The sequence below is a fragment of the Argentina silus genome (genome assembly GCF_951799395.1).
Source record: "Argentina silus genome assembly, chromosome: 5".
NCBI classification, from domain to species: domain Eukaryota; kingdom Metazoa; phylum Chordata; class Actinopteri; order Argentiniformes; family Argentinidae; genus Argentina; species Argentina silus.
The window spans coordinates 10,926,653-10,945,445 of record NC_139659.1 but is presented as its reverse complement, the minus strand read 5'-3'; the positions used below and the strand labels follow the sequence as shown (position 1 = coordinate 10,945,445).

Sequence of the window (18,793 nt, the reverse complement as noted above, 5' to 3'; positions counted from 1 at the left end):
GGTGCAAATCATCAACCACATTACATATATAGAGAACAGTGGAGGCTGGTGGAGGTAGAAATCGGAGGACAGGCTCATTGTAATTCATGGAACAGAATGAGGAGTGGTATAAAACACACGTGTTTGATACCATTGTGTGTTTGATACCATTCCTCATTCCATTCCATGCATTACATTAGCCCGTTCTCCGATTTTTACCTCCGCCAACTTCCCCTGACTGAGAAAGGATCACATATGTACAGTACGTACCTGAAATAAGACATTTTTGTATGCTTGGATATATTATCCTCTATGTGTGTAGAAACTGCTGAACCTGTGCACCAGTGACATGAGTGTGTGTGTTGTGTACCAGTGCTGTTACTGCTGGCCGAGCTGCAGGTAAACTCCTCCATCACGCCGCTGGAATACAGCCCATTCTCTCCTGTCTGTCGAGATGCCGTTCGTCTAAACACACACACACACACACACACACACACACACACACACACACACACACACACACACACACACACACACACGGTCAAATCTGTGCTGACTCCACTCACTGAAGCTTAACCTATCATGAACTACAAGAGGCCATGACCGTCCCAAATGGGGGTTGTTTTTCTAACCTCCCGGTGGCCTCCTGATAGGCCAGTTCCAGGAGCTCGGCTAAGGTGTGGGCGGGGTCTCTCTGCTCGCTGCCCTGCAGTTCGGCCATGTTCTGCCTCGTCTGGTGGTGGATCTGAATGGCCTCTCCTGACGGGCCTGGAACACAGCAGTGTCACATGTATCCGATCATTCAAAAATCATCATGACGTGAATCTTCAATCTATTCCTACGAGTCTCGTACCTGTAATGTCTTGTATTGTTTGCTTGTACTATATGTGGATTAAGTCCATGAATAAACCTGAATTGGTCTACAGTCACCAAGCCTCTCTCTCTCTCCTGTGCTGCTTCCGTTTTGCACTAAAAATATAACTTCTTGACTGTGTCCCAGCAGGTCAAAAAAACAAGTACAAGTTTCTCTCTTGATTAAAAAAAAAAAAAAAAAAAAAAAAATGTTTTCCTTCTTCTAGCATTGTGACTGCCTATGGCCCCTGGTCTGAGCATTGATTACTTTTTCTTATGATGACTGGTGGATAGATGATTCACTTACTTAAACAAATGTATTTGTTGTAAGTCGCTTTGGATAAAGGCGTCTGCTAAATGCCATGAATGTAAATGTCTCCTCACCCACGGGGAAGGTGTGCATCCAGCGCCTGCGGTTGGAGGTGAGCTTCATGGGCATGCGTGAGGGGGCGAAGGGGTTGATGAGGGCCCTCTGCGGGGTGTAGCCCCCCGGACGCACGTGGAGGGTGGACTCAGCGCTGCCCACCGTGAACCTGCCTGGAGCACTGGAGTCCCTCTGAGACTCCATCATCTTCTCCAGCAGCTCTGACAGAGAGAGAGAGAGAGAGAGAGAGAGAGAAAGAGAGAGAGAGAGAGAGAGAAAGAGAGAGAGGAGAGAGAGAGATGACACATGCAAACAGCACAGAAAAATACAGTACCCGTCTACACCACAAACACATGAATGCAGATGTGCAGTCTCGTATGAATTGCATTGAATCAGAAAATAAAACAGTCATACAATGACCAAAAACCCTCCTCGACAATACAGATTCCCACAGTGAACAAGTGAAGTGATGTAAGTGTTGTTACCTCTGGTGCTGGTGTATCCCAGGGAGCTGCTGACTTCATACTGGGCAGGGGGCATGCGGGGGATGAGCAGGATGTTGGAGACACGCCCAAGACTGTCATCAGACGCCAGGCTCCGCTGCTCGTCCGGTCCTCCAGAGCGGATGGGGGGGGACGCACCACACATGCCCCCACTCACGTCCGCTGACCCCCAGCTCTTCCGTCCACTCGCCTCCCTCTCCCTGCCCATCCTGCTGATAAGAGACCGGGTCACACAGGGTCACTCTTATTCCCTGGACATGTACATGGTTTGGTAGTCATGTGAGGGATTTCTCAAAACTACAATCCCTGTGTATGGTTGTTAAGTTTGACTGGTACCTGAAGTTAGTGCTCCTCTGGGCTCGAGACGGACCAGGAAGCCTGAACACCTGTGCATCATGGGCATCGTAGTCCACCTGTATGGGAAGGCTGTTCTCTGAGTCCTTCGGAGCCGCAAGAGCTGAAAGAGGGAGTGAGAAAGGAACAGTTCATGACAGAGATGCCAGAGGAGCGATGATGATGATAATGATGACGATGACGAACAGCAGGGAATCGAAAGCAACCCTCATCATGTTGACGTGCTCTCTTACTGTGGTCTTTGTTGCTCTTGAATTTTTCTGCGAGGAGCTGAAAATAAACAGACAAGCGATTAGCTTTCAGAGCAAAAACAGATGTGTCAAAGATGGGTCATAAAGTGACACGGTAGAAAGAAACGGTATGGGGAATACGAGGTGCACGGTGCGACCTCACAGACTAGGTTGGGTCGACAGGAAGTACTGTACCTTGCGTCCTGCCAGCTTGATGCGAGGCGTGAAGAAGCTGCAGGAGTTCTGGCTTCTGGATGTGTAGAAGCTGTGGTCATAACAACGGAGATAGATGACGTTAGAAGAAAAAAAAAAAAAGGTTCCTTCCCTTCTCTAAATCCCCCCCCCCCCATCCCCACATGTTCCTGTTCCTTCTTTTCTTCTCCCCTACTCTCTCTCTCTCCATCTTTATCCCCCATCAGCTGTATCTTCTCCCACCTGTGATTGATCCAGTGGGGCAGGTTGTAGTCATCTCCCAGTCTGGAGTCTCCAGGCACTGTCCGGTTGTGAAGCTGGTCAACAGCAGAGGGAAAAGACCAGTGACTTTTAAAAATGCATCGTACAAACAAAGGGAGTGATGTGTAGCGTACTGTATGAAGTGAGCTGGAGACAAAAATAGGCATCCTGAATTATATATATCAGAGCTTAACATACTGAGTGAGAGAGCTTGAACCCAGACAGAGAACTTGTATTCATACATAAGGAAGATGAATAAAAAGTGTCTTACTGTACCTTCAATAGAGGCACTGCATGAAGCGGCTGTTCTCCCATACACACCAAGTCTACACCAATACCTGCCCAGAGTAGAAGAGTCACCAGCATCATGATCACTGTAGCACTGTAGGTATCATTTTCATAACTGTCCGAACCATCTACATGATCATAATGATGGATACAGGACATCTCCATTACTCACCATTGTCAATCATGCGCTGTTTGGTCAGGATCATGAGCAGGCGGTCCACTTCAAACACGCCCACTCCAGGGGTGATGACCACAGACATTTGACCGGTCCGGTCAAAGTTACGGTTGATGTAATGCTTGTCGAATACTGTATGTGTGTGTGAGAGAGAGAGAGAGAGAGAGAGAGAAGAGAGAGGAAGTTTAAAACTATGTTTGAAAGTCACCAAGTGACAAGATGATATGTGGTTCATAGGGAACACTGAGCATCAAACAATTGGCAGACTCACCGTTAAAAGACAAGTTAATGGCCTCAAGATAATTCCCCTGAGCTGCGGTAGAGTTATTGCCAGAGGGGAAACCATCTATCACGAAAAAAATATCACACATACCAAAGATTAACAAGATAACAATGTTCATAAGTGCCCTAACTCACTAAGCCAAATGCCTTGAACATTGTGTCTGGTCCACTACCTGCTTCTTTTAACCGCACCAAAACAGGATACTGAATGAAGAGCTTCTTGATGGTGACCAGTAGAGAGGTCCACTCATCACGTCTCTCAGTCTGAGCAACTACCCTGCACACAATACACAGGAGGAACACCTTGAGCCAGGCAGAACATTCATATGTGAAAACAAACTGATATACTGTATGTTGACCTCTTCTGACAGACACAAAAAGCTTGAGTTTGAAAGTCTGAACTACTATGTATCGGCACAGATGGTGAGGTTGTCTAAACCTGTAGAAATCTTCATAGAAGCGGCTCTCATGGTCCTGTCTGATGGAACCTCTCAAGATCTCAGGAAACTCCTCTGAGGGTGATGGAACATCAGAAAGGGATAAGTGAATGTTTTTACCAACAAACTAAATCAAACAAATCTGAAAATGAATGGATTCATGAGTCAACCAAAAATAAATTGGATCATCGTGATATAATAGAAAGCATATGACATTCATTAAGTCTCACAGAATGGGGAAAGGAGGCTCACCCATAGTTTTAGCGTTGTAGAACGTGCGTGAGAAAAGCACCACCGTCACCTCATGGCTGCAATTCTTCTCCTAAGGAAAGTCAATCAAATCTCTCAAGGATGAATATCTGAACACCCTTTGCATTTTACTGCCTTAGAACATGAAAGTGTTCCACAATATGCTTGGTTACCGGATTTAAGAATAGCAACTGTGACACAGAATGTCAATCACAAACCTTCCATTTGGCAAACAAGTCAGACAGAAAACCACTGACTGCCTTCTCAAAGTAGAGATCACCTGAAAAAAAAAAAAAAAAAAAAAAAAAAAAAAAGGAAAAATATTTCCCACCTTAATGTCACTTTACACCCAAGAGAAAATAAACATTCAGACTAGAAAATCTTATAACTAATGAATACATTGATAACTTAGTCAGGATAGAAGTCCAACTAACCATAGATGTCAAAGTCCCACATCTCACAGCTCATCTGGATGAAGATGTACACCATTGCAGAGGTGGATCTGAACACCACCTGTGTTACAGGTGTCACAGATGTATTCATAAAACAAACAAACATGAAAAGCGATATCACCAAGAGTCATGAGGAAATATGTATTACAGTGTCTCAGTACCTTGTGTTTTCAGTACCTGAAATCATTCTCAATGACTTTGTTGATGGCAGGTTATAGGTCTGTTACTCACCCTGGTGTCTTCACTGATGTAGCCACAGGTAACCTTCTCTCCTTTCACCCATAGCTCACTGGCCTGGGCTCTGTAGAGGAGGAGGACACAGAGTGAGGGACAGAAACCCAGACCCAGCACAAAAACACACAGTAGTTATCAAGTCAAATGTATTCGGTACCTGATGCCTGCAAACTCCACTTTCTGGGTCACATAAGCACAGGTGCTCACCTTAAATAAACAGTGTAAGAGTTAAAAGTCAGAATAAATGTATACCTTGCAAAAAGCAAACAAAAGCTCATGACTAGTATACTCCATAAGTCCACTGATGTATGCGCACACTTCCACTCTCACCAGACTCTTCTTCAGCCTCCACATGTCTCCCCTTCCGATGTATTGGTCTTTGAAGGTGAGCTCTACAAGGTCCAGTGTCACATCCTACCACAGAAATACATGATATAACTCTCTCTCTCTTGATAATGCAGAGGACAGTAATTCAGTCAACTGTGTCACAGTTGTAAAAGATATAACATAGATATAAAACACCTTAGGATCCACAATGTTAACGATGACATCCTGGTACGCCCGAAGTTTGAAGGCTTGGGCTACAGTCTGGTCAACACTGATTGTCTCTAGAGAAAAGAAATGAAGGTATTGTATTACATAATTGTACAGATACATTGTGCAGAACAGAAGTGTGCCACCTGACAGATTCAAGTGCGATGAGTATGGAGAAGATTAAAAAAAATAACAACATGGTATACCTTTCTGGAGGTCTTCTTTGAGACTCTTCACCTGCAACAATAGAGGGCTGTTGGGGGTGTGAGAGAAAGAGAGACATAGGAACGTTAGATGGAAGATACATAGATGTGTTCAGGTGCATGTTATAGAACGTCTTGGCATGCATGCATGCTCACCTGTATTCATCTGTGGGGTGTGCAATCTCAATTATGTCCCCAAGAGTCACTTGGTGGAAAACCTTTGGGTTCACCACCAACTCGTCATCTGTGACAAGAGAGGGTATATGTCGACATTTCGCGACAATTATGACAGGTGAAACACATGCCTTCAATAAGGTGACCAGATTTCTGAAATGAAAACCAGGGACATTTCCAGTTCGGCGGTCAATACATAATGAAAATATCCAATGTTATTATCTATTAAATAAAAAAGGGAGACAATTCCGGTTTCATGTATTTTGACGTGGTAACTGAAATCCTTAACAACATAATAAAGAAATAAGATGATGATGAGATTGGTCACTACATAATATACTTATATCAACCTAATCTGTATATTTCTCAGAAGAATGTATTTTCTTCAGGATTGCTGTCTTTGGCCAGCTTCTCCATGAACTCCTGGCAGGGGAGGTTGAAGGGAGGTTGGCAGGCTCTGTACTCGTATCTTTACCTTTCCTCCTCTATCTCCTTCACTCTTCTTCCTATCCAGTCTTCCTCCTTTCCTTCATCTGCACTCTCTAACAGAAAACATTATGCTTTTATGAAAATTTCAAAATATATTTTCACACTACTTCTGATAATGCCAAACCATTAATATTGTACTCTACAAATAAATATTCTCATCATTAATTGTGCATTCATTTAATAGACTCACATTTTCAAAATAGGCCGTCCACTGCATGTTTACATGTGAACGTTTTTTTGTTTTTTTTTAACCTAGCTTACCATGACAGTAGCTAGATAACTTAGTCTACATATCTGTTGTGGATTCACTTGACACTTGCTAGCTTCTGGCCAAGTTTTCCACAGCAGTTTTCTGTAAAACTAGAGAATCAAGTAGAAGAATAAGAGTGATATGAAGCTGCTATAGCGAGCAGCCCAGTCTGTTGGCAAAAACAAGCACAACGCGATTGAGACGTCAACCGGTAGGCTCTGCTGTCCGGTCTTTCTTGCCACGTAAAATATTATTTCACTTTGTGGTCTGTTTTTAACGCACAGTTAAAAACGGGGACATTTCCGGAGACAGGCCACCAAAAACGGGGGCTGTCCCCGGAAAACGGGGACGTCTGGTCACCCTAGCCTTCAACAGCAGATTATGAATATTATAACAGTGAAGCGATGAAATGTCACTCACCACTCCCTCCAAACCCTTTCTTGTGCACCACAAGCTTATACGATTTATTAGTCTTCATGATGAGTCTGCTAAAGACACACAAACACAACAATCACTGGGAATTGCAAGGTTTTGGGGACACATTAGTATTCAGCACCAAATACTAGCAGTATGCTGTATTAAACACCAGGATGCTGCCGCCCGTCTGGTGTTCAATCTCCCAGGCAACCCCCCTCCTTCGCACCCTTCACTGGCTCCCGGTAGCAGCTCGCATCAGATTCAAGACCCTGGTGCTCGCCTACCGGGCGGCAAAGGGAACAGCCCCTCCCTACTTGGAAGCAATGGTCAGCCCCCAAAACCCTGCCCGATCACTCCGCTCTTCCACCTCGGCTGGCCGCCTCTACGTGGATGCAGCAGCCGCGCTACTCGGTCACGGCTTTTCACTGTCCTGGCGTCCCGCTGGTGGAACGAGCTTCCCACTTCTGTCAGGGCTGCAGTCACTACCTATCTTCCGCCGTAGATTTAAGACTCATCTTTTCACTTACTTCGACAAATGTATTTGTTGTAAGTCGCTTTGGGTAAAGGCATCTGCTAAATGCCATAAAGGTACATGTAAATGTAAATGCAGTACAGCCTGTCTCGTGACAATCTGTCAAGCTAGCTAACAAGCTAGCTGCTCACTTTTGTGAGCTGTTAAAAAGTTAACGGACAACACACTAAGGCAATAAACATAGGAATTACATAGAAGTTAAGACTTGCCTTGAGAAAGCATTTAAATTAAATACGAGAGCATTGAAATTACAACTCGTTTCATAGTTGTTTTTGACTGTACGAGCTGTAAACTAGCACAATGCTTCCATTTCCTCCAAAACATGAAGTGTTCGCGCCCACATCATTTCGTGATTGGTCACTTCATTTGATGGAAGTAGATGATTGGGTATTCACATTACACGTCACGTTCTATGTAGCACGATTGGGCGTATATTCCGATCCCTGCGCATCCTGACGGTGCACATCTTGAATCATACTGGTGAAGTTTATCATGATAATGCAGATATTTGATATGCCCATGATTCAAGCAAGCAACATTGTATTTTTCTGACCGATACAAAAATATGACATTTTATTTTGATAAGAAGAATTGATACAACATAGTTACATCTGAGAAATGTTTCATGTTCAACAAGCTGTGTTTGTTTAGTCATTTCTAGTCACAAAAATAAATAATTACATGAGCACAGCTAGAACAGCACACAAGGGATTGAATTGATGAGTAAAAATGCATCCAAAAGTGTTCTCCCAATACAAAACCAACATATCTTGGATGGGCACCATCACTCTTTCATCACCCAAATGACAGTGTAAATCTTCTTAAAACTACAGACACAATACTGAATATTAATTAATAATACTTCATAATGCATAATAAAGGTCATTAATGACCAGATACCAATTTGGGACAGAGTAAATCCCAAAAGTCATGGCAGTTTTTCATGATTCTAGGCTAGAGGGATATGTGTGTCCATTCTAAAGTATAAGGCATCATTTGAATGAAACCAGTGGAGACTGAGAGGGAGCCTGTGGAAGAATACAGTATGTGTCCACATTTGCCACATTTTTCTAGACATGCCCATATTTGGGCATTCTTCTCTTATCTCAGTTTCCAGCAGTCCTCGTTTTCAGCAGCAGTTTTTCTTCACCTCTTTGCCCTGGGGCTCCTCCAGGTTGGCTCTGTCCGGCTCTGACAGGGTAGAAATCAGGAACATCAAGTCCAAATCGTATCAAAATACTCACAAAGCTTACAGGTTTGATAAATAATCATTTTCACTCGAAGGTGTGAGTTACTGAAGACATAACTAATATCTGTCAGTCCCCATACTCTCACCCCCCACCCTCCCATCCCCATTCTGATTTGAAATGGGTCTCTTACTGATGCTGTCTCCTCCTCCAATACGAGTGGAAGTGATCCCTCTCTCCAGGTCCTTAAGTATGGAGTCTTCAAAGGTCAGTGCTGCTACCCTGAAGAAGAACTCCGCCACATTCTCCCCTATAACACAGCATATAACATCCCTTATAACACTCTCAATGGAATTTCATTCCTTTACTGCAACAGATATTGACATTTAGAGCTATTTCCAGGTGGAATTGTTACATAGAGCACCTTTAACATCCACATTGCAATCTAGCCATGGTGTCACTTGTGTTTATGTTATAAAATGGTGTTTATGTTATAACATGGTGTTTAGGTTATAACATGGCATCACAGTCGCCTCTGGTCTGTACCTGTTTTGGCTGACACAGACCAAAACTCAGCTTTCATCTCAGTAGCCATCTTGACAGCGTCCCTCTCTGTCCTATGGTGCTCCTCTGGGGTCTTTGGGACAAAGAGACACAATATTATAGAGACAAAAGATTATAGATTGGGGACATAGAGACAAAAGATCATAGAACTCAAAACGTTTTGCTGCATGCTCCACCTGAACTGCAAGTGATTACCCTCCTCCTCCGCCCATGCTATTGTTTACAAACCGATGTGCACACATTGCACGAAATGAAAACACTTATCTATCAGGATCCACGTACAATACATGTGTAATAAACTACACTCACAATTAGGTCACTCTTGGTGCCGACCAGGAAAACCGAACAGGAACCAGGTTCATTCTCCCTCATTGCCTCCTCCAGCCATTGCCTATATGAGAGAGAGAGAGAGAGAGAGAGAGAGAGAGAGAGAGAGAGAGAGAGTTGTTTTGCCTTGCCTTTGATTGTTCTGATTGATCTTTTTGCTTGCCCTTGATTTCATAATCTAACCAACGTACCGTGTGTGTTCCAGGGTCATAATGTCTGCCATGTCAAAGACTGTGACAATCACTATGAAAAACAAACAAAAACACAGAGGCGTGATGATAGCTGCAGAATATTATTCTACTCTACACTGTAAATTATATTGAAAAGTAATTGAAATGCTACAAGGAATATTCCGCAAAACATATATACAAAAAATATACACAAAAATATAGACATTTTTAAAGAGGTGAGAAAACAGAGGCTGTTACCCTGAGCCCCTCTGTAGTACGCTGACGCAATGCATTTGAATTTTTCCTGTCCAGCCGTGTCCCAACTACATCGAAAAAGAGAGCAAATGAATACACATTTGAATATAAATACTGTATATGGATTGATTGACTATTATATAACTGAAACTGGAGCACGACCCACTCACATCTGAAGAGAATATGGAACTCCAGAGAGCTCAAACCTCTCGATCTCAAAGTCCACCCCAATGGTGGCCTTGTAGTCTCTGTCAAATATGTCTTTACAGAACCTGGGAACAAAACACAGAACATACAAAGAAGTAAACAGTTTAAAATAGACCACCTAAAGAATAAAGAAGATAGTAGATAGTAGTTACAGTATTAGCTGTAAATGATAGATCACTACATGGGCTATAATGCAAGTAGGTAATGGACCTACTCTAGGCATACATAAGCACTGTGAGTATCAGCCTGCTGTATCATTATGATTAGACATTCATAGTGCTGTAATGTGACTGAATACTGTACCTATTGATTAGGCAGGTCTTGCCCACATTCACATCCCCAACAACCACTGCTTTAGACATCTTCAGTCTGTCCCATCTTTAAAGGAAATACAAATGATTGAAACCACTGCTGCTTCTGCAGACAAATCTGATATCAATCAATGAGTCAGTCAGATGCAAGCAAATCAACAAACCAGCCAACTCACCCTTGATGTCTGGCAGCTCTGTCCTTACAGGCAACCTTGGCCTGGCTATTCCAGTCATCCTTCATCTGTAGACAGGCCTGTGGGGTATAGCACTGGAAAGAGCAGTCGCATAGACGTTAACTGAACTGACATATTTATTCTTCATGACATACTACATAAACACAGTGAATGCATGCATTGCTTGGTATCTGCAATGAAAACATCAAATTATATATTATAGACATAATTATTTTATGAGCTCCCATCAGACAGGCTGAGGGTATTTATATTTTTGTCACTACAATGAAAATACTATCTACAGTATGTATGAAGTCTTGCTGTTCCACTTAGTCTCGCTGGCATTAGGAGCCTTTCTCTAAAAAGTGCCCCAAACATCCTCCTGCTCTCTTTAAATTCAATTTACTTTTGGAGAGGAGCCAGGTGCAGTGATGAACAACATTTCTGTAGCCATGTTGGCATATGATGATTGTGTACATGTCACATGATGATCCTCTTAAGGGTTTGCAGCCTGGCAACAGCATCTTAATATTCATAACTATGTCCTACACTAAGAGTTAGGGGTTATATGCTGTGAGAAACAGCTGAAAGACGCCTTATTGGGTAGGTTGGAGTTGAGTAGACAAACTGTATGCCCTCCCCAGAATTAGTCTGAGTCCTGTGATCCAGCCTTCATTCAGCCATCTGTTGAGGACGCTGAGTGGATATTTCAGGTTTCCAATAAGGACGTCTTGTCACTCTACCTCCTTTTTCCCCACTTCTGAAGTTCACAGTAAAGGTCTGTGGTGTTGATGATGTTTTGAAAGGCAGTACTTCCGATGGTGAAGCTACATGTATGTGTTACTGCACAGTAATATGACTGTATCCTCCTAACCAAAGCATCAGTCCAGGGCCCGGTATTTCAAAACGTTTAATCTGGATCAGAATGATCCAGTATCTGTAATGGCCTTTTTTTTTTGCTATCCAGGATCAGATCGATTTGGCTGATTTTGAGCGGTATTTCATTATCGGATAAGATCAGTCTGATTCAGATAACATAAGATCAAGTTCACAGAATCTGCATTTTCAGTGCTTTGTATAGGCCTCGATCTTGCCATCTACTGGACAAGGTAATGTCACAACATGACATGAGTGAACTACATGAAGAAAAGTAGCGAAGACAAAAAAAGATGTTTTTGTAAGTAAATATATGCTTATCTGCATAACTCATGATATAACACATTGACACAATTCAACATCTCTCTGGATAACTCACACTACATTAAATACTATTACTAACCTTTATTTAATTTATATATTTAAGTATATTATGTTTTCCCAACCCATGTTCGGAATTAAACTATCCTAATCACTACCTTGAGTTTGATTATTTTTTGCGATCCAGGATCAGATCTATATGGCAGATTTTGAGTATTCTCAGTATTTCAAAATGTGTAATCTGGATCAGAAGAATGATCCGGATTCTTCATTCTGAGATAACCAGATAACACATTTTGAAATACTGGTCCCGGATGATCAATAGGCTGGTGGTGCTCTGGAGCCAGGTACCTTTGGGAACTTGCAAATCACCCTGTCCTTGCTGACGGGCGGTGAGAACTGCATTATCCCGTTCCTCGTCTCGCTGATGATGGGTGTGCAAAAACCTGTGGGTGAGAGTCTTGTGACCATTGCGATGCACGACTGTGTTCACATATCTAGCCATATACCGTACAGCCTCACCACCATTAATACATTCCAAAGCACACTCTATTTAAATGCAATATTCATCGTTGAATAAGAGAAAGTTACTGCAAAATCTCAGTCAAGCGTCGCGGGTGCCAGTCTGACTGATTGCAACTCGAGTGGCTACTGTAGCGAGTCTCGTCATTACGCCGCAACATTTTGTCAATGTAATTACATTAGCCATTAACAAAAATGGCAACACGGTAAACCATCAATGAAATCATGAACGACGTGTACTTACGAATTTCTTGCCGACTTGTAGCGATAATTGTGTCGCTACTGTAGCAAGCTATCTCGAGCTCTGTTCAATGCATCAAGTCCAACCCGCATCTCCATGACAACAACCGTGTCCCACGGGCATCTGTCACGTGAGGTGAGACCTGATCGCCATTCATGACTATGAGCTCCATACCACATACGTCTGAAATACATGTTTCATGTTTCAGGCAAAACATTGAACAAGAGACTACACCTGGTCATAGGTAGCCTACTTACCGACATCCACCTGCTGTAGCGTGAATGTATGCAGAATTTGAAATGACATCCTGTATCCTGACATCTCAATGCTGAAGCCCTGCATGGATTGGGAAATGAAATCGCAGAGAAGCTGAAGAGACTGTACATTTGTGACTTTGGTAAATTGCTTGTCTACTTACTACCATTGTTCTTCAATATGCTTTAGGCACACTTTTGTAGAAGAAGATCCCATTGCCCCCCTCTCTGGCAAGTGTATGAGCACAAACACTCTTTAGGCTACAGAGTTAAATTAAATGGACTGTCCTTGGCCTCCAGTATACTGAGGCATGTGTAGTGAATACTACAGTGACCTCCATAAGTATTGGAAAGAGGAAGCATTTTGTCTTCTTTTAGCTCTATACTCCAACAGTTTGGATTTGAAATCAAACATTTACTACAAGGTTAAAGTAGAGATCCTCAGCTTGAATTTAATGTTTTCTTTTTTCAAATTGGTTTCACCATTTAGAAATTACAACCCTTTTTATACATAGTCCCCCTATTTCAGGGAACCTGTAGTAGTATTGGACAACTGGATTGACAGGTGTTTCTGTTACGTCAGGTGTGTTCTGTCACATCATTTGTGTGGGCATAAGAGAGCTGTCAATGTCTAGTATTGATTTTAGGCTTTGCGTTCGCCTTTGGAGTCTGCTATTGATGCCTGTCAACATGAGGACTAAAGAGGTGTTAAGCCATTGTTAGGCTGAAAAATCAGAAAAATTCAAAATACTGCCATAGCAACTAGGGAGTTTTTCAGGGTCAAAAAGTGGAATGTTCTTGACTGGCCAAGTCAGTCTTCAGATTTGAATCCAATTGAACATGCATTTCATTTGTTGAAGACAAAACAAACAACAAGTGAAGATGGCTGCAGAACAGGCCTGGCAGAGCATCAACAGAAAATATTTTTCCACAGCTTCTGGTGGGGTCAATGGGTCACAGACTTCTGTTGGAGTATAGAGCTAAAAGAAGACTAAATGCTTCTTCAGTGTTTCACACTTTATCAACAACATGATTACATCTCTGAATACCTTCGTTGACTGGCGGGTTATTTTCATCATGTGTATATGTAAAGGCCTGTTGTTTTGATAAGTAAATTAATGGCCAAGTATTAAATAGACTGTCTATGTAACCTTGTAGCCCTGTTGTTGGTTTTCTGTTATCGATAGGCTGTGCCTATGCAGCAGCAGAGTTGGTTACTTGTGTAATGTCCCCCAGCCTGGCAGCGTGCAAATTGAATATTGTTGATGGAAAGCGAGTTTTACCCTTTCCATTTTTCAAGCTGGGCTGTAGGGTGTTGGTTATACACTATGTTATCCTGCAGAGTGCATCTGTACTCAGAGTACATTTTCACGCTGTGACGGTACAATAAATACAATTCCACTTATATTGCTGCCTTCTCACAGACACAATGTTGCTCGAGAATTGACTGGTGAGTCATCACGCGATCAGAGTGCATTGTAATTCAGGCCAAATTGAGAATTTATCATTAAATGTCCAGTATGTAGATTTAAGCTTTAAAATAGTGCTGAATGGCCATGATCAATTGGCAGCCATCAAGGAATGAGATCACATGATGAAGAATGTTCAGTGAAGAGTGCTGCATTAGTACAAACAAAGTGTTTTATAAAATCTGGTGTCAGGTAGGACACTGGCCTTTACATGCCTATTGCACGTTTGGTTTGTTTACAAGGATATGCTCATGTTTGCCGCTATAAGAAAATGTGGCATATGCACATTTTCAAATTTTCTGTGTGGTCAGCAAGGGCAGCAACATGCAAAACTGCAAGCTGGGCCTTTAAGGTAATGTACAAATCTAGTTGGCACACAGGGCTGATGGAGTGTTGAAAAAAGAAGAAATTGGCACACTACATCCAAAAGGTTGCAGAGTCCTGGAATAGAGCAATAGGTTGAAATGATCCATTGCCTAAGAGGCCCTCATTTCCCTCTCTCATTAAGAATTGATTGACTGGTAAAGAGTCATCTTCTGGAAGACTCTCTGGGGGGGAAACCGAGAGGCCACTTCTCTCAGTCTGAAGCGCTGGTTCATAAGGGGGCACAGGTGGGCAATTATCTAGCTGATTTAAATGGGAAATGCCAGGCAATGTTAAGTACATCTTTTTAAATCCTACCTACCTCTACTCCCACACAGGACAGGTGTGTTGCTGTGTATTCTTTTTACGCTACAACTGCAAGTTCCAGTCGCACCCACTGGGAGGCAGCAGATGTCCAGATACTGCTTTGTCAATGCAAATTGCTGTGTCATACTAGACAGGTTAAATATTTCTTATCACATACCCAAATTTGAACTAAACTGAACCCAAACATGTATTGAGTGTTCAAAATCAGTTGGGCAGTGAAGTAATGTCATGTATATTCTGTGATGTTCAAACTAGGATACGCATAGACAATAAATAGCAATTATGGACTTATGTTCCATCCAATATTCAAAGCCAGTTCCAGGCACAGAACCCTCTGTAGAGAGAGGTCTGAACAGGGTCAATGACACAGTCTGCCAAAGTTTTGTCAGTGACAATGAATGCCCGCTTAATAGCCAATAACCCAAATGTGTATGAGATGATATCTCCTTGCCCAAGGTGTAATTCCATTTCATTACTGATCAATAATCATGAAATGCAGCTAAGGCAGTGTTTGACTACCCCCCCCCCCCCCCCCCCTCCAACCCTAAGCCTAACCCTAACCCTAATGGATAGGCACTTCAGGAGAGGATCATATCACAGTTATGCTGGATTTGATGCTGACTTTTCAGTAGACATTCATTCTCTGGCTTTCAATGTGCATTTTGGACCTTCCATTGTGTTGTAAGCATTCTGAGTTTATCCTGTATGCCCAGAAAATCTGTTGGTACATGACATCTTCAGCCTTTATTGACCCCTATGACTTTGTTACTGTACTAAAGTGGATGAATTAGAGCATTGATGGGTACTAGAATGTTTGTATGCATACCCAGAACATCTCTCTTCCCATCCAGTGTCTCAAAAAAAAATGTTTTGTTGTCTCTCACTTAGTATCACCCCTCATGACAGTCACAAGGTATGGTTTCAGCAGGCCTTCTGCCTTGTCTGCAATGGAATTTATTTTCACTGCTTGCACAAATACCCACTGTTACTCATAACCATATCCACTGAAGTAGTCCTGCCGGATTTCTGCAGGTTTATTTGATAGGCATGCACCCCTCTCTCTCTCTCTCTCTCTCTCTCTCTCTCTCTCTCTCTCTCTCTCTCTCTCTCCCTCTCTCTCTCTCTGTCTAAGGCTTTGACCTCCACAAGGTTAAAAACATGTGAAGCCACAGGGCCGACGTGTCAGGGATGGAATGAATTAGCGGTAATTAGGCACTGCTCTGACATTCACTGTCCTCAATCTGAAGTAGTAAACACTTCTCACCTGGTGAGGGACAGAGTGACCTCTCCCTCAGGGCAGCGTACCTCATCTCCTGTGTCATTTGAGATGTGAAAATGACAGATGGATAGATTACATTGTTGGTACAAATTCGAATGCATTCTTGTTACATTTTGGGGGACCAGCTGCAAAATGATCTGTAAGAGTACAATTTACACCATAGATTTTCACTTTGAAAAACAGTGAGGTCAGACATTGTGTTTGTGCGTACAGTGCCGCAACATGAAGTGTCAATGAGGAGATTCAGTGATAGCTGCTTTTTCTGAGCAGCAGGCTCTGTCTATGACCAAACAATGAGCTGTGTTAGCATTAGCAGCCTTGAGGGGTCAACCAGGGTTTGTGTTCTAATTAGAGTGGAATGCGTGGCCATCCCAACTCTGCCACACTGTCACTGTCTCTGCAGCAAAAAAAAAAATGCTCATCACTGAAATCAATTTACGAGTAATTTAATTGCATACTTTATTGGTGTTAATTATTCCGCCCTCCTGGCGTTGCTGGTCAAGTAAAGACTAGCTCTTTTGATTGTGTGTTAACAAAGAGGGGAGAGAGATTATTTAGGTACAGCATGTTCTCTTCCAAATTGCAAAATAGTTAATGACGTGCAATAGTTAGAGAATGGTGTGAGATTAGAGTTAGTAGAACAACAGACAGTAAAACAGAAATGATGCAACAGTACTTCATCAGTCAAAGTGTCTATTAAGTTTCTGAAACCCAAAGCTGGAACTCACATTTATGGAACCTTCTCTCATATAGAATTTAAACGTACTGCATATACTACATCAATCCATTTATGCTACCACCCTACCCCGTGACCACTGCCCAAAAAGAAATACATTCCCTGCACAGCCACAATTTGCATAATTCATTTTATTTATTGTTATTGTTCTTTTTTATATTTCTTCTAAATTGGTTGTTTTTTGTTGAAGTGGACATCCTGTAAAGTAAAGTCAAGCCTGAAGCCCTTAGCTGAGTTGTTTGCACATCATCCGCTAAACTGAGAAGGTGAGGGTTGGAGGAGGAGTGGATCTGGGTTTTCCTCTCTCTCTTGCTTACTCTTTCATTAACAGTATTCCAACTCAACCTTTATTTATCATTTGTTTTAACAAAGAGTGGACCGTACAATATATTTACACATCATACCCACTGTATAACAATTTCCACTAAAATAACGTAAGGAGGATTAAACAGAAAGGTTTGTTTGTTTGTTTTTCTTATTTTTTTGCAGTCTTAAACTTTTTTTTCCTTTAATCCTCCCCCGACCCACTTGTCTTCTCATGCTGGGTTTGAAATGAGCTCGTCATTGTCTCGTCGTCATCATCATCATCATCATCATCATCATCATCATCATCATCATCATCATCATCATATCAATTAATAAAACTCTTTTCAATAAATTCCTCTTAGACAATAGCTGTACAATCGTACACAGTGTTTGACTTTTATATATATTTGGGAATATATTAGTTAAACCTAAGATAACAGAAAACAAATTCAAAAGAAAATGCATCAATATCCCAAAGTAACAAAATCATGCATGTTTTTTTTTTATGTTTCTGTCAATGAAAACCAAAAAGGTAACATTATTGATGGGATCAGTTTTTATTTACACTAAAATTGGCACTGTTTTTGATGTCTCTGTTGCTGGAAACTGGAATGATCTTGGAGAACACTATCGACTCTTAACAAGTTTAACACTCTCCTAGTAAGTCAGAGACCTGCTCTTAAAGGCAGGTTTGACATACATACTCATTTTAAAAACACCAAACCAAAAGAAAACAGAAAAAACAAAGAGGAATTTTCAAGAGCCATTCAGGCCAAAAAACCAAACGTGATACAGTGTAGAAAAAGACTCTTCACTTCAGCTCTAGACTGTGGCAGTTTTCTCCTTTGGACGGAAACCCTGTGACATGATGTCCTCTGGCGGTTTTCCCATGACTCCTGTGACTCCTCTAGCTATGCCTCGCCAGGTGAACCAGCTGTCCTCCTTTTAAGGGGACAAATCCCAAAGAATTTCTAGATTTTTTTCAAAATTCTTCTCGTAAAAGCAGCATTTAATCGACTCAGGCAAATCAAAAAACCTAAAGAGACAAACGTAACTCAAAACTGCCAGTAAAGAACTCCTGTTCAATCCCAGGTGTGGCAGGCAGAGGGTAGGGGTGGCTGTCCAGTGTTTCCATGTCAAACAAGTGCTTGACAGTTGATCCCAAGTCCTTGTGTGTGAGCAAACATAAGGATGTGTGTGTGTGTGTGTGTGCATGTGTTTGTGTGTGTCTCTACATACGTATATATTCAGTGCAAACACATTTATGCCGACCTTGGGAAAAATCCCGATTTGACCTTGGACCCCCAATTATAATATTTCAAGCGGAACAGTTCAACCTACAACCCATCCCTGACTATCTCAATCCCTCACTCCCCACGCAGTTCTCTCCTGCAACTCTTCATAGAAACAGACAGACAGACAGGCAGGCCTTGTGTGTACTGTACGTACCCAGC

General features: G+C 42.1%; 2 protein-coding genes across 2 annotated transcripts in view; both read right to left on the bottom strand.

Moving 5' to 3' along the window:
* Positions 1–7,759, bottom strand: part of depdc5 (DEP domain containing 5, GATOR1 subcomplex subunit) — a 17,295-nt gene extending 9,536 nt beyond the window's left edge. The window contains exons 1-24 of the mRNA XM_083670016.1: positions 7,661–7,759; positions 6,923–6,990; positions 5,746–5,833; positions 5,593–5,639; positions 5,375–5,460; positions 5,183–5,266; positions 5,010–5,059; positions 4,850–4,919; positions 4,601–4,679; positions 4,385–4,446; positions 4,170–4,239; positions 3,920–3,992; positions 3,654–3,757; positions 3,470–3,544; positions 3,196–3,330; positions 3,012–3,073; positions 2,718–2,791; positions 2,478–2,547; positions 2,286–2,322; positions 2,035–2,155; positions 1,681–1,907; positions 1,216–1,416; positions 612–747; positions 322–444 (exon numbers count right to left, since the gene is read on the bottom strand). Coding sequence (XP_083526142.1) covers positions 322–444; positions 612–747; positions 1,216–1,416; positions 1,681–1,907; positions 2,035–2,155; positions 2,286–2,322; positions 2,478–2,547; positions 2,718–2,791; positions 3,012–3,073; positions 3,196–3,330; positions 3,470–3,544; positions 3,654–3,757; positions 3,920–3,992; positions 4,170–4,239; positions 4,385–4,446; positions 4,601–4,679; positions 4,850–4,919; positions 5,010–5,059; positions 5,183–5,266; positions 5,375–5,460; positions 5,593–5,639; positions 5,746–5,833; positions 6,923–6,980 — 2,132 coding nt within the window. The 5' untranslated portion in view covers positions 6,981–6,990; positions 7,661–7,759. The remainder of the gene's footprint in view (positions 1–321; positions 445–611; positions 748–1,215; positions 1,417–1,680; positions 1,908–2,034; positions 2,156–2,285; positions 2,323–2,477; positions 2,548–2,717; positions 2,792–3,011; positions 3,074–3,195; positions 3,331–3,469; positions 3,545–3,653; positions 3,758–3,919; positions 3,993–4,169; positions 4,240–4,384; positions 4,447–4,600; positions 4,680–4,849; positions 4,920–5,009; positions 5,060–5,182; positions 5,267–5,374; positions 5,461–5,592; positions 5,640–5,745; positions 5,834–6,922; positions 6,991–7,660) is intronic.
* An 821-nt stretch (positions 7,760–8,580) lies between these two features.
* rab36 (RAB36, member RAS oncogene family) lies at positions 8,581–12,247 on the bottom strand (the record flags this gene model as incomplete). Its single annotated transcript, XM_083670015.1, has 10 exons — positions 8,581–8,642; positions 8,832–8,948; positions 9,185–9,275; positions 9,512–9,593; positions 9,721–9,772; positions 9,958–10,022; positions 10,125–10,226; positions 10,465–10,539; positions 10,649–10,740; positions 12,194–12,247. 10 exons carry the CDS (start codon positions 12,245–12,247, stop codon positions 8,581–8,583), a joined length of 792 nt encoding a protein of 263 aa, XP_083526141.1.
* Between the last annotated feature and the right edge of the window lie 6,546 nt (positions 12,248–18,793).